Source organism: Pseudopodoces humilis, chromosome 10 (assembly GCF_049639895.1).
Source record: "Pseudopodoces humilis isolate 2021_Gansu_Grassland_sample_001 chromosome 10, ASM4963989v1, whole genome shotgun sequence".
In the NCBI taxonomy this organism is placed as follows: Eukaryota; Metazoa; Chordata; class Aves; order Passeriformes; family Paridae; genus Pseudopodoces; species Pseudopodoces humilis.
The window spans coordinates 5,717,190-5,730,917 of record NC_142209.1 but is presented as its reverse complement, the minus strand read 5'-3'; the positions used below and the strand labels follow the sequence as shown (position 1 = coordinate 5,730,917).

Sequence of the window (13,728 nt, the reverse complement as noted above, 5' to 3'; positions counted from 1 at the left end):
GATTCTGGATGCAATCCGTCACAATTCTGTTGTTGTCATCCGTTGTTGTGGGTGTGGAGGAGGGAGCCCGCAGAGCCCACACTCCTGGCTCTCTCCTGGAGGCAAGACACCTTGCACTCAGAGAGACACAATGTATCGCTCCCAGGGGTCTTTGAGTTAGATATGTTAAATTGTTGTGCCCCATTGGTGTTCCTCCCTGCTGTCCCACCCTAATACAGGTATCTCGGGCTTCCCCTGCCCCTCTCCTTCCCCATAAATACCCCGGGTTTTCCCCTGTTCGGCAGATTTGCTGTTGCTAGCTCCCTTCGCTGAAGCTCTGCCTGAATAAAGGTTTGTGCTTGGTGGAACGCTGGACCAGCTTTCTCGTCCCTGCTTCCTGTGTTGCCTGCCTGCCGCCGCCGAGCTGAGCTGAAATCACTCAACTGCTGCTGAGCCGAGCTGGAATCACTCAACTGCTTGAAGCTGCTCACACGCTTCGGCCCAGCCCTTCTCAGGGTTGTTTCTCTAGAGAAGTCACGGTGCTCCAGGCTTTCCGTCGCCGCAGCACATTGTGCCACCGGCTGTGGCAAAACCAAAGTCCTCCAGTACATTCCTGATCTCTCTTCCCTCCTTCCAGCCCCTCTGCAATCATTCTTTTCATGAGGAGCAGTCAGGGCACAGGACACCTCGTGTGTCAGGCGCAGGGACCATCAGCCAGCATTAAAAAAAATGCACCTTTCAATCTGACAGCAGGTGACTTGCGCAGTTGAGACCCCACCTGCAGAACTGCCTCCAGCTCTGTGGCTCCCAACATCAGGACATGGAGCTGCTGGAGTGAATCACCCCAAACCTGGCCAAGAGACTCTTCCAAGACAAAGTCCAAGAAGTGGGTATTTGCTTTATTCAGTGGGGCCGGGATCACTCCTCCTAACAGCGCACACCCAGGCACACAGCAAATTAAAATATATGGGTATACTTTATGCACATTGTTTTCCTTAGAAAAGGTGTGGTTATGCAAAATATTTCTTAGCACGCATCATTATCAGTAGCATACGCGAAGCACAGGCGCAGTGCATCCTAGTGGTTGCACTGAGAAAGGCTCCGCGTTTTCCTTGGTGGTTCTTTGATGAAGGCTTGACGTCTTCCTCACCATTTTTTCACCTTTCTCCTCTAGGCATGTGTTGTCTCTTGGCAGCTGTTTCAGTTATTTCCTCACTGGTTTTAGCAAGCTTTGTCCTTCATTTTATGCAAGTTTTGTTCCCTATTGCCAAGTTTCATCCTGTGTTTTTAGCTTGTGGCTTGATATTTGCTAGCTTCTATATAGGTTATGATATATCTTATTCTTGCCCAAGTATGCCTAGGCCCAATGCTTTTAACCCTTTCAGGAGCAAGTCCAGAGAAGGCCTTGAGGAGTCCCTCAAGGAGGCTAGAGTCTCTCTGCTTTGGAGACAAGGCTGGGAGAGCTGGGGGTATTTAGCTTGGAGAAAAGAAGGCTCATGTGAGACCTTAGAACCCCTTCCAGTGCCTAAAGCGACTCCAAGAGAGCTGGAGAGGGACTTGTGACGAGGCCTGAAGTGATAGGACAAGGGGGAATGGCTTCCCACTGTCAGAGGGTAGAGTCACATGGGATATTAGGAAGTTCCTCCTTGTGAAGATGGTAAGGCCCTGGCACAAGTTGGCTGCCCCATCCCTGAAGTGTCCAAGACCAGGTTGGACAGGGCTTGGAGCAACCTGGGATAGTGCAAGCTGTCCCTGCCCATGGCAGGGGATGGAATGGGATGATTTTAAGGTCCCTTCTATCCCAAACCATTCTAGGTTTCTATGATTCCATGGCTTCCTAACCTGCATGACAACATTCTGCACTGCCACATGGAGGTACACAGCTCAATCATGACTTTATTTTGGTCCTAAAGAAAAAAAAAAAAAAGAGAAATACCTGCTTATTAGTGATCCAAATCTTGCTGTTACAAAAGGGATTTATTTTTTAAATTTTGTGTTAAGGTGTATAAACACAGAGCTCAGACAGAAGCAGGATTTTATATGCACAGACCATGTCCCAGTGACTCTGATGAACAGATACCAGCCTGAGCAACCTGATGGTGTCATACTGTTTAAACCCACAGTGTAGTGTCCTCATGGAGAGAACAAAACACCATCCAGCTGAGAGAGGGCAGACACAGATCTTCCTCCTTCCTAGGCAAAAGTCATCAGCCCTCTCCTCCAACTGGGAAAAATTGCTATTTTTTTATTAAACAATCCCAGCCAGTTTTGGAACATGCAGAGCTCCAGGGCAGCAGTGTAAAATGTCAGGCCACGTGTGCCCCAGTAAAGCCAGCCGTAACAGCAAGTGGCTTGGCACATTACCAGTTCACAGAAAGAAATCCTGCCCATTATGTGGGAGATGTGCTATATGGCAGAGAATCCCAGAAAATGAATCTCCAGATCAACATGGAAGTGAACAACATCATACATGTGGCACCTGGGGATGTGGCTTAGTGGTGGACCCAGGAGTGTCAGGTTAATGGCTGGACCTGATGATCTTAGAGGTTTTTCTCAACCTTAATGATTCCATGACTATGATCAATCACCATTAGGCCACACAATGCTGTCCAGCTTGGCTTTGGCCTTGACAATGAACTCATTGGAGGCATCAACAAGTGGAAGCCGTGGAGGTCCCATGGGAATGCCAGAAACAAAAGTCATTACAGCTTTAGTCTGTGCAACACCAAAACCTGGGCAGACAAAAGCAAAATCAGGACATTTACAGACCACTTTCCTTAAACCAGCCTCAATACAGGTGTCAAAAAAAGTAGCACTACAGATTTTCTGTGTAATCCAGTATCAAGCAGGCTTCAAACACTTCTTAGAATAGGGATATTGAAAAGAGGTAACTGCTTGCAGACAGGAATGACACTGCAGTAAAAATTACTCCTACTTGCTATATTTATTCATAAATAAGCATCCCCCAATGCAGACACACAGAGCCAAGCCTTGGAAGTAGCAACATCCTGCTCTCTGTCCATAGCTTACGAATTCTTACGTACCTTTGGATAGAGTTTGCGTTTTCATCTATAAGGCTAAAAAATAATGCAGCTTCTCTGACTTTGAACCCAAGAAATACAACTAGGCTCTAAAGCTTGGTGAGATTCATCAGGACTTGCATATATACAGCAAACCCACAGTAAACAGTTCTCTTCATTAAATGGCTGATATAATTTAATGTAAACATTTCCTATCTGTTCCCTACACCACTCTATTGGTCTTAATAGTTTTTTATATTTAAACTTGATTTTGTTTCTAGAAATCATTCAATTTTAAAATGTTTTGGCCTTGTATACAGCCTTCAACAAAATTTCTGTTTAATTACAGCAAGGCAGGAGAGAGAAGTATCAGAGCTGTTCTTCTACTTAGGCACGACCATTTCAGAAAAATAACTGTAGAAATAAAGCTGGAAATGAGCTTTTGGAGATGGAAGGAAAAAAAACCTAACAAATAAAACAACCCACAGAGTCAGGATAAGAACAAGGGTAAATCAGGGAGTCACAGCTTTAAATCTGTGAGACTTCACAGCAGAAGGAAGGAAGAGAGAGTGGAATCTGTCCAGCATGCTTGGTCAGCAACCTTTGTTGAGGTCCCAACTGCTACTAAGCTGGGAGACAGCAGATGCAACAGTTTTTCACTGCAAAATCTTTCAGGAAGGAAGTTCTAAGAGCACAGCAACAAGAGAGTTTGAGAAGCAGAAAGTTTGCACTTTTAGACATAATGAGGGAAATAGGTAGTGTTTACCCAGTTTACTTACCCAGTTTGATGACAAAGTTGAGAAATTCCCCAGTGAGTAACTAGAAAAGACCAACAATAATTTATTAACACACTCAAATTTGAAGGTGTAAAAACATCTAAAGCTACTATATTTATATCATTGCTTACTTGCATGGATGAGATTAAAGTTGAAGAGTCAGTCATTAAGAGGTCTTGGTTAAAAGGCAGTGAGGAATGGTGAAAAAAGTGAGGAGGGATGAGTAACAAAAAGGGGGGCTGAAGATGGAAGAATTTTTCTTTAATAAAGCTGTCTCAGTATGGATGAGAACCACATGGGAAACAGCCACAGTAAAGCTCGAAGAGAAAGAAGGCTGCTCCCAGTAAGGCTTGGGAAGATGCTGTACCTGATACTGCTGTGCCAAGGCAAAGTCTGGCTTTGCAAAGGCTTGCAACATAAGATTGGTTTGTCGGCCCAAATAGTTGTATGTACTGTCAAAAAAAACAAACCAAAAATAGAATTGGTAGATGCAAAGAAGGAACTTGAAACCAGTGAAACAAAAGAAGTAACCACAGGCTTTTGCTGTTGACATTGTCATTATGAGTGAAATTTGTGGAATTTATGTGTGGTGCAGTCTACTGTCAAGCATCTGAAGTATGCCAAGCTCCATGGAAGAGAGACAATTTCTCTTCCCAGTTCTTTCCAAATGGAACTGCTTTGCAAACTAAAATTAAAAAGACATCATCGGATAATAAGGAAAGTCAATCACTTAATTTTCCAGTTGCTTGTTCATTTAATGGATTGCCTAGATGGGAACACAGGTATCACACAATAATTCATCTAATCAACCTGATATGAGGGGCAGAGGATAAATTAGAAATTCAACTCAGCACAGCCTTTTTCATCACAGACTGCTTATGTGAACTAAGAGTTTTAACCTCTCTGGGATTTGGTTCCTTACCCAATGCAGACAGAAGTGATTACCTACTTCAAAATTTGCCATGTGGATAAAAAGTATATTGAAACCTTTGTGTCAGCTTAAAAACCACAACAATGATCACCCAAAGGAACATAATCTGAGATCTTGGGTTATATGACTGTTCCATCACTAGGACTGGAGCTAGATTATGTGTCTGTTTGCCTCTGTACATCCCTATCTTGCAAAATCCTCCACTGCCGTGACTGAAGGCAGTCAGGGAATACTATGCAGATAGTGAAAGATAAAACAGCATAGTGTATGTGTGACAGGAAGGAGTCCAAGCCATACTGACCTTCCAACTGCTCCATTTGCCCCTACTGCCAGTGCAGCCAACAGTTGCTAGTTTGGGGTGGAGGGAGGGAAAAAAAATAAAAATATAAAAAAATTTTACTTCATGTAATAAAATCAAGGATTATAAAAAAAAGGGTGGGAGGGAACAGCAGAACTACTGAGTGTCCAGGGTTACTTCTTCCCCAAGGCTGAAGCAAGAGAGGATTTTCTTAATCCTCTAATAAGAAGAGTTATTTCTTAAAAGAAATTATTCTTAAGAGAAGCTTCTTACCTCATCCACCCCATAAAGGAATTCAAAGTCCCCTGTTTCGTTCTTGTTTATGCACTGTGCCAGGTCCAAGAGGTCTGTGTCACTGAACTTCACACCCTGGAAGGTGGGGATCTGTGCTTTTATCCCATCCAGCAACTCTTCCACACGAACTGTGCAGAATAGCAATCTCATATGAAGGAACACAGGCCAGTTCTGGGAGAGTTCCTTCCTTGTCCCCAAGAGAAAGACTTCATATTTTACAAGTTGATTACTTTCAGCCTAAGCCTAGTAAACTATACAGCTCTAAAACAACAAGTAAGACAACAAAGAGTAAGACATTTTTACCAGATCAGAAAAAGTTTAGGAATGAACCGGCAACAACACATTTAAGACTAAACATAAATCCTTTCAAAATGCTTTCAAAAATACCACATAATCTGCTTTCCAGACCAAATAACCAAAGATCTGTACTCTGTACTTACTCTTCACACCCGTCAGAGGAGGAATGTGATAGTAATAAAATGGCACCTCAGGGGCTTCAGATGCAACCTTCTGTAAGAAAGCAACCAGCTCATCTAGAAGGAAACCATCAAGTATCCCATAAGAGAGACTATACATAGGGAGACACAGTTCAGATACACAGCACAGGGGTTGTGGAGGGGCCTTAGCTTGTGCACCACACATAGCAAGTCATACAAAACCCTTCACAAGTCATAAAACATTAAATGTGCCATAAATCAGAGGAAGACCTTAAGAAAGGCAAAGACAATATTTATTTCAAACCAAACTAGTTTCAGTAACTCACACACATCCTCTTACAGGTGTAACTCAGGCATGCTGTCACATGTGCCAGACCTGTGTGCCAAGTGGTCTCATCAGGATCACTTGTGTGCAACAGAGGACAAGGGATCAAGTTCATGTTCACCTCCCTGGGGTATTTCTTGGTGAGGATGATGAACAGGGTTTTGGACAATTTCTTTTGCACCATTTTAGGAATCAAAGAGTTATGGTTGACATTATTCATGAGAATCTTGCTCATTGCATCCTTAGTAGATCTTAGGCAATTTTCTCATTTATACAGAAGGAAGAAGAATGGCAAAAAACAGTGCTGAACCCTCACTGCCATCCTACTCTCAGTGAGGTTTCTGCTGACTTTTGTGCTATTCCTCTGTGAGTACCAGCCTGATTGCCTCTGACTGTGCTCTGGCTGTCACTACCAGCCATTCTGGCAAGTTACTCTGGTTTCTTCTGGTGCTTTCATGTTAACATTTCCATTCAGAATTCATTCAGACAATGTTTAATATTTCTTTTACAGACCTCCACATCATGTGGTTCTTTTATGTTATTGTCAGGATCTTAAGGACAAAATACTCAGTTTGCAAGTTTTGAAGTAACCTTAGACAGACAGAACCAAAGCTGATCACCTCAGTAACAAGAGCCACACCTGTGTATTAGCAGTTGCACAACTTGGAAAGTGGTCAGCATGGAACCAGTTGCTTCCTAGTGTGGCCCAGACTAAGCATGAACAGCAAACTATCCATTCAGAACAGACTAGTTAACTAGACTATTCTTTCCAAAATTCTTCTTGTTACAAAAAGCTAACAAGATACATCCCAAAAGACATCCTTCCCATTTCTTACCAGGACAATTCTGCTATCTCTCATCTTAAAAAAATGCTTCTTGAAGGTTTTGCTTCTCCATTACAGTTATGCAAACATTATCATCAGAATATTTTCCAAATAAAATACCTGGCATTAATCCTTTATCAATTATGAAGGTTGGGAGGGCAATAAAAAGGCCTCAGAAATCACATCTACTCACCTTTGTTTGTGGGTTTGAAGAAGAAGGGGGCTATGACAGCAATGCCACCAGCACCTATGGCTGCTGCATGTCTTGCCTATAAAAGAGTGGAAAGTATCTGAGGGTCCATCTGCTTCTATTTATCACACACAGAGTGAAAAATATCATATACACACCAGCTCTTGGCACTCTGGCAGATTCAGTGCTCCCACATGGATGATCACATGGTCCAATCTGCACAAAAAAAACAAATTCAGAATATTCTGGGGAGATTTCAGTGATTGTGAACTATCAGGCTGCCAAAATTACTCACTTCAGCCTAGGCAGCCACAGAACAAGAATCTAAAAAAAGACTTGAGCCTGTGTCAACCTGATGAGCAGAAACACAGAGAAAATGCTGACAGTGACAAGTGGTGGTAGAAGAAAGACAACACATTTGTAAACATGAATCACATGTGACTTCTTGCTGTACTTGCAAGGCTGTCAAGAGGGATGAATCTTAGCGTTTTATTAGGAAATTGAAATTAAAACATTGAGGATTTAAGGGGAAGCTGGGAAGAGTAAAGGAAATCAAAGCATATCTTTACTTTCTAAACCTATTTCTCTGCAAACCTACCAGAAGAGTTCAACCTCACAGTAGCACCTTTGACTGCTTGTCTCCTGCAAAGGGAGGATTCTACCTCTTAGAGTGTATCTGGACTGGAGTTCCAGTCTATCAGCCCCATTGCTGTTTTTCTCCTTTATATCCATAGAAGACATGGATATAAAGGCTATGGATCTGAAGGCCACAATCCTTCACACCAGTTTATTTCTCGTCATTATCGTTGTCCCCCAAAACACCTTCTCTTCTGCATATCCTCTGACCCAGCATCCAGGAGAAATGCAGCAGCAAGGGGTACAAGGCTATGACAGGTACAAGAAAGGGAGAATGAAGCTGCAGTTGGATACACAGCTGCAGATCCAGATTGAATTCTTTCTTCTGTTACTAATTTTGCACCTTTAGGGAAGCAGTTAAGCACTTGACACCTCAACTTCAGTCATATCAACTAATGTAATACATTAAAAGGTTCAGAAACGCTCTTTATTTTCATTTCTTCTCAAGACTAAGCAAAGCAGCTTTTCCAAGCCCTTTCTCATCCCCCCACCTCTCAGTGTACCAAAGTGAAGGACTCTTGCAAGCTCTCTAAGCAACAGGAACAGACACCAGCTAACTGCCCTGGCAAAAACATACTTCTGTGATAAAGGAGCTGGGGAACAAAGCCCAGCAACAAAATACTTTAAAAAAAGAAAAATAAAAAAAATCATCTGCAATCAGGCATTATTATAATGTAAGACCTGGAATCCCCCATTCCCTTTCAGTTACTCACTTGTCTTTTCCCTGGCACATCCATTCTTCTGCCAATTGCTTCCTCTCCTGGATGCTAAGGGACAGTCCTTCTCCTGTTGTGCCATTCACTGTTTCGACACAACAACACACAACACACTGGCTGAGGCCGCACCTACACACATTGGTTTCACTGAAGACACAAACTAACATTTTTGAGTTGGGAAGAATCATTCAGATGAGTCTTCTCTATCAACACAGCATTATCCATTAATCTCCAGGAATACCACCTTATCAAGGCACCTTATTTTTTTATTCCCCACAGAAATGGGGTGTGGGCAAAACCAGATTCCTTAAGTACCTCTTGCACTCTCTCCACTGGTAAATATAAATGGCCAGGATGATCCCACCCACATTTCTTCCCACTACAGCTCCTATCAGGTGAGATATCACAGGATTCCCATCCAGGTAAAAGGTCTGTAACATAGTTTCTGTCACTTACCAAAAACATTCTTCACATTCTGCTCATTTACCAGATAATCTACATACTGACGAATCACCGGGAGGTTAATTTTTCTGCAATAAAAGGAACCACAGCAACCATTAAGTCCTCACCTACAGTTACTTCAAACGTAGTGATTAAGAAACAGAAAAAAACCCATGTATTTTGAACCCTTGCATTTGTACACACACAGATTACCCAAGGGTTAAAAACCCTTGGCATCTGTTTAACATCTGAGGGTAGCAGCTCAGCCTTGAATTCTCTCTTGCAGTTTCTCTTCCTCCTGAAGTTTGCTATTCCAAACTTTTATTGGGAATTGCTGCAGGTTTGTCACAGCAAAGAACTTTTTTGGGAGATATGAGAGAACAGGAGACACTTAAACCTTTTCCTCTTTTGAGGGAAACAGGAGTCCTCTTAAGAGCACAAAGTTATTTGTGCAAGTGCTGGCAAATGGTTAAACTGCTGGATGGTTATAACTGCTTGATACAGAAACAGCATTCACTGGATGTGACTTTGACCTCTCTCATTAAAGGATGAGGAGAGTAAGAGGATTCCCTGGAAAAGAGGGGAAATAGAATTCTTGGGTTATCTTCTATGCAAGACAAACTTATTTTGTTTATTAATGTATAATATTTCAGTGTTCTCATTTGTCAAAAATACAAACCAAACCTATGGTCTGGAAGTAAATTCTGATGCCTTGATAGGTTTTTACACAATACTTAAAATTCCATAGATGCCTTCCCAGAATATATCTTACAAGGACCATGCAGTCCAGCCAGAGGGCTCAGGTCACTCTCTAAATACCGTATTGCAATAAATTTGAGTCATAATAAAAAAAAATCAGAAAAAAGTTTCCTTTAAAGCAAGAATCAAAGCAGGGACTGCAATGGAATGAGTTCCATGACTGGGATGAAGCCATGTTTTTCAGCACTTAAAGTTCACTTTTGGAGATCTGTACTAGTAAATCTCCACTGTCTCTCTCAAAAGCACATACAGATCCTGAAACATCCTCCACGAGAGCTAGGGTCTCTGCTAACTCCAAACAACTCAGTCTTGCAACATTAAAATGCAGTGAGGAGGCTTTTGTTTTCCACCCCTGGTCTGAAGAAAGCTGAATTTCAAGTTTCAGTTTGATGTTATTTTCAAAACTGTGCTGTCCTTGCAGTATTTTTTTCAAGTTTAGACTAATTCCATGCACTCATACACATGACTGCATGCATGACTTTAGCTAAGGTACAGAGAAGTCTAAAAGGCCTTCAGATTCTGACAATTATTTTCTAGCTCTCAAGAGCTCTTTTTAACTAGGACTGCAATTTTCCTTAACAAATGTGAAAACACTGCAATGCTCTACACATGTAACTGCACTATGATTTAATTTGCACATACAAAGCAACAGAAAAGGAGATATGAAACTCTCTGAACCCAGAGGCAAGGTACTTGCTGGCAGCAGAAGGAAGGAAGCAGAGAGAGGGGAATCTCAGTCTGGTCCTAGTTGGACTAATTTAATAGTTCCCCCAATCCCATCAGAGATCTGCTTTAAAAAAAACAAATAAAAAACAACAACAACAAAACAGCAAGAAAGCAAGCAGATCAGTTCTGCAAATGAGAAAGAAGGAAAATAGGGGTGGAAGGAAACAATAATCAATGCAGCTTTGACAGCTCACCCATCCGGAGTCATTGGAGTGATGGTAGCAGCTACAAGACCCTTTAACTTCTTTCGGGGTATCATCGAGCTGTCTGGGGAAAAAAAAGTATAAAAGGGGTTACCATCTCTCTACAAGTGCTTCTGTGAAAGGATAAAAATGCCACGGGCTGTGCAGCCGAGCCCTCCGGGCAGAGAGGGCGGTTCTGCAGAGACGCAGACCCCGAGCTATTCCCGAGGGAACGGATAGCAGGGGAGCGGGGGGAGGGCTCCGCCGCAGCTCCCCCCTCACCTCGATCAGCCGCGACAGTGGCTCCCCAAGCCGCTCCTCCAGCGGCGGTGTGGGAACGGCCAGGCGGGAAGGAGGCGGGGACAGGGGCTGGGACAGCGGCAGCAGCTGACGACTGCACAGCCAACCCTATTCAGCCCAGCCTCCCGTCCAGTCCAACCACACCCTCCTCATCAGCGTCCCCATATCCAGCCCATCTCCACCCAGCCTGCCCGTGGCTAACTCATCCTCTGCCTGCCCCGCAGCCCCCCGTGGTCCCTCAGCACAGCCGCGACCCCTACGGGCTCCTTCTGCCCATGCTTTAGCAAGAGATAAGGCTGGTTTGGGTTATCCATTATTATCTGTAAAATTCAAGATAAAAATAAATAAATGAACCTTTAAATATTAATAAACAACAGGATGGAGACAAACAAAATCTTGGAATGCTTTGGGTTAGAAGGGACCTTAAAAGGTCACCCTGTGCCACCCCCTGCCATGGGCAGGGACACTTTCCACTATCTCAGGTTGCTCCACGCCCTGTCCAGCCTGGCCTTGGACACTTCCAGGGGGCAGCCTGTGCCAGGGCCTCCCAATCATCACAGTGAGAAACCTTTTCCAAATATCTCACCTAATATTGTCCTCTCAGCCCTGCTGAGATGGTGGAAGTGCTCCAAATAACAGTGCAGTGTCCCTGCTCTGGGACAGATGGATCTATGTCCTTGTGTGAGAAAGGCAAATAGAGCTCAGGCTTTCTGCTCCTTGCATGCAGCCCGACCTGTGGTTTTACCAGATGTGTACCATGTCCATTGTGGAGTGTGAGCTCCATCACAGCACAGTCCTCCCCATCCTACCAGAACTGCATCTGGGCCAGGATTCAAATCTACTCCCAGGAGACCTGACCAATGGACTACTAGCATCCTATAAGGCAAGGTATTGCCCTGAACAGATTAATACCAATAAGCTTCCAAGAAATATTTTTTAAAATTGTCTTCATTCAGTGTGCACTTCCAGATCTTCTGTTAGAGCGTGTTCTGAGAGCACCCAGTGCCTGCAGAGAGAATAATCCCTTGTTGTGTGACCCAGGAGCACATTTTTCACATATTCACATAATAACCTCAGGAGTTTGAGGCTGTGGTATTCCTCCTCCATAACAAAATATGCTCACTGTAGGCTGTTTGCATGCAGAGATCACTCTCTGGGTTTTGGCCTTATTAGCAGCTCCTTACAAAGCACATATATTTCCCTTTCCTTAGAGGGACATCTTGTTCTTCCAGAAATCCCCTTTCTCTACACTCTTCCATTCCCACTGTTAATTTATCTTTTTCCAGGCTCAATAGTTCCAGCTCTTGCAACCTCTTCCACCTCCCCAAAGCACCAGTGTATTTCTGGAAGTTCACAGACAATTCAGTGCTCTATAGAGCCATTTAGAGGAAGTCCACAAGATTTCCTGAATATTTTAATGCAGTTCAAGTGCTACTTCATGGTGTTGACAGCACAAGAGAGAAGCTTTACAGTAGTCTGGAGAAGTTTAGAGCTACTTAGAATTCTGCAGGAGTCACAGACTGGCATAAAAGGGTTTTAGAGCTTTTTTGAGCTCTTCAGAGGAATTTTAAAGCCTCCTGGAGGAAAGTTGTACAGTAGAGATTTAGAGGCATTTTAGATGCATTTAAAGATATATTAGTGCTGCTACACCAAGATAGAGCAGCTTTAGATCAGTTTAGGGGAGCTCTGAGGTGTCAAGAAGATGTTTAGAAGATCAAAAGGAGTTTAGTATGTTACAGGAGTTCTGGCACATTTCACAGGATTTTAGAGCTGCTTAGAACTGTTTGTAGGATGTTTAGATCAACCTAGAGCAGTTCAGACTGATTTTAGAGGGCTTCAGAAGGGCACTGTCTCTAAGCAGAGATTCCAGAACTGCAGGAAAGAGTTCTAGAGCTGTTGCAAGGAAATGTGTAGGACGGTGCTGTGGGCAGCCTCACCCTTGATGGGCTGCAGTTGTGTCTAATGACAACAGAGTAGAGACAGCCTTGCCCTTGTTGAGTTGTAGCTGTGTCTAGTAAGGAGATCTGTTACAAAAGACTGGGTTGCCCAATTATGAGGGAGTGGAGTGAGTTGGCTGCCCATGCTGTCTAACAGAAGGAAGGTATGAGAGCTTTGCTATAAGAGCATAAGCTGCTGATACATATACCTGCCTTTGGTGAAGGCACTATGTTATAAATCCATATTGTGATATTGGCTTTCGCAAGTATTGAGATGAATATTATATGTTAAATACTTTTTGGCTATGTATGTACTTTTTCTCTTGCTAACAAGTTTTAAGCGTAAAGGAATTTCGTGGTACAAAGCAAGGAAACCCCAGAGAGCTAAAAACAGTGGGGCCCAAGCTGTTATCAGTGGAAAGACAATGAAACCCAGACTGTTTATCAGCAGCAGGACATGGAGACAAGGCTGTTATCAGCAGCCAGGACCAGGCCGTTGGCAGTGGAAGGATGTGAAGCCCAGCTGTCACCGGTGGCACGACGAGGGGCCCAGACTGTTATCAGCACTGACCGCTTGCAAAGAAAGGAAATCAAATTCAAATAAAACTATGATCAGCAAAAATAAAAACCATACGAAGCATGCTCTGAAGAGGCAAGTTCAGGGCGTAACCATGCAAAATATTTCTTAGGAAAGTTTGAATATGCATTAAACCCTCACAGCAGGAGGGGATAAAAAGGGTGTTCCAAAGATACCAGGTGTGTTCCTGGCAACGAACCAGGGCACTTGGCCGTTTTAACCCTTTGCTTTATTTTCTTTGTCTCCTAATTGTTTTTTTGTTTATATTAAACTTTTTATAATTTATTAAGAAAGTGAACCTTGTTTTTCACACACTATTATCCAGGGGAGCTTTTATAGAGAGTCTTTTGAATGATAAGTGACTGAGTGTGGTGGTTTGA

The 13,728-nt window shown here is 43.1% G+C and overlaps 1 protein-coding gene across 4 annotated transcripts; it reads right to left on the bottom strand.

Annotated features, from left to right (window-relative positions):
- Positions 1–857: 857 nt before the first annotated feature.
- Positions 858–10,910, bottom strand: NPL (N-acetylneuraminate pyruvate lyase). 4 transcript variants are annotated; one of them, XM_014261978.2, is made up of 12 exons: positions 10,817–10,910; positions 10,547–10,619; positions 8,883–8,956; positions 8,424–8,511; positions 7,233–7,290; positions 7,078–7,153; positions 5,739–5,831; positions 5,278–5,426; positions 5,008–5,054; positions 4,143–4,227; positions 3,779–3,818; positions 858–1,886 (listed from the first exon to the last, which is right to left on the bottom strand). In XM_014261978.2, the coding sequence occupies exons 2-12, from the start codon at positions 10,609–10,611 to the stop codon at positions 1,876–1,878; spliced, it is 786 nt and encodes a 261-aa protein (XP_014117453.1). In that variant the 5' UTR covers positions 10,612–10,619; positions 10,817–10,910; the 3' UTR covers positions 858–1,875. The 4 variants fall into 4 exon arrangements, with proteins under 4 accessions (XP_014117453.1, XP_087916647.1, XP_005533509.1 ...); XM_088060521.1 differs by lacking the exon at positions 858–1,886 and adding an exon at positions 1,893–2,711; XM_005533452.3 differs by lacking the exon at positions 858–1,886 and adding an exon at positions 1,893–2,711 and having other exon boundaries at positions 10,547–10,615; positions 10,817–10,882.
- Between the last annotated feature and the right edge of the window lie 2,818 nt (positions 10,911–13,728).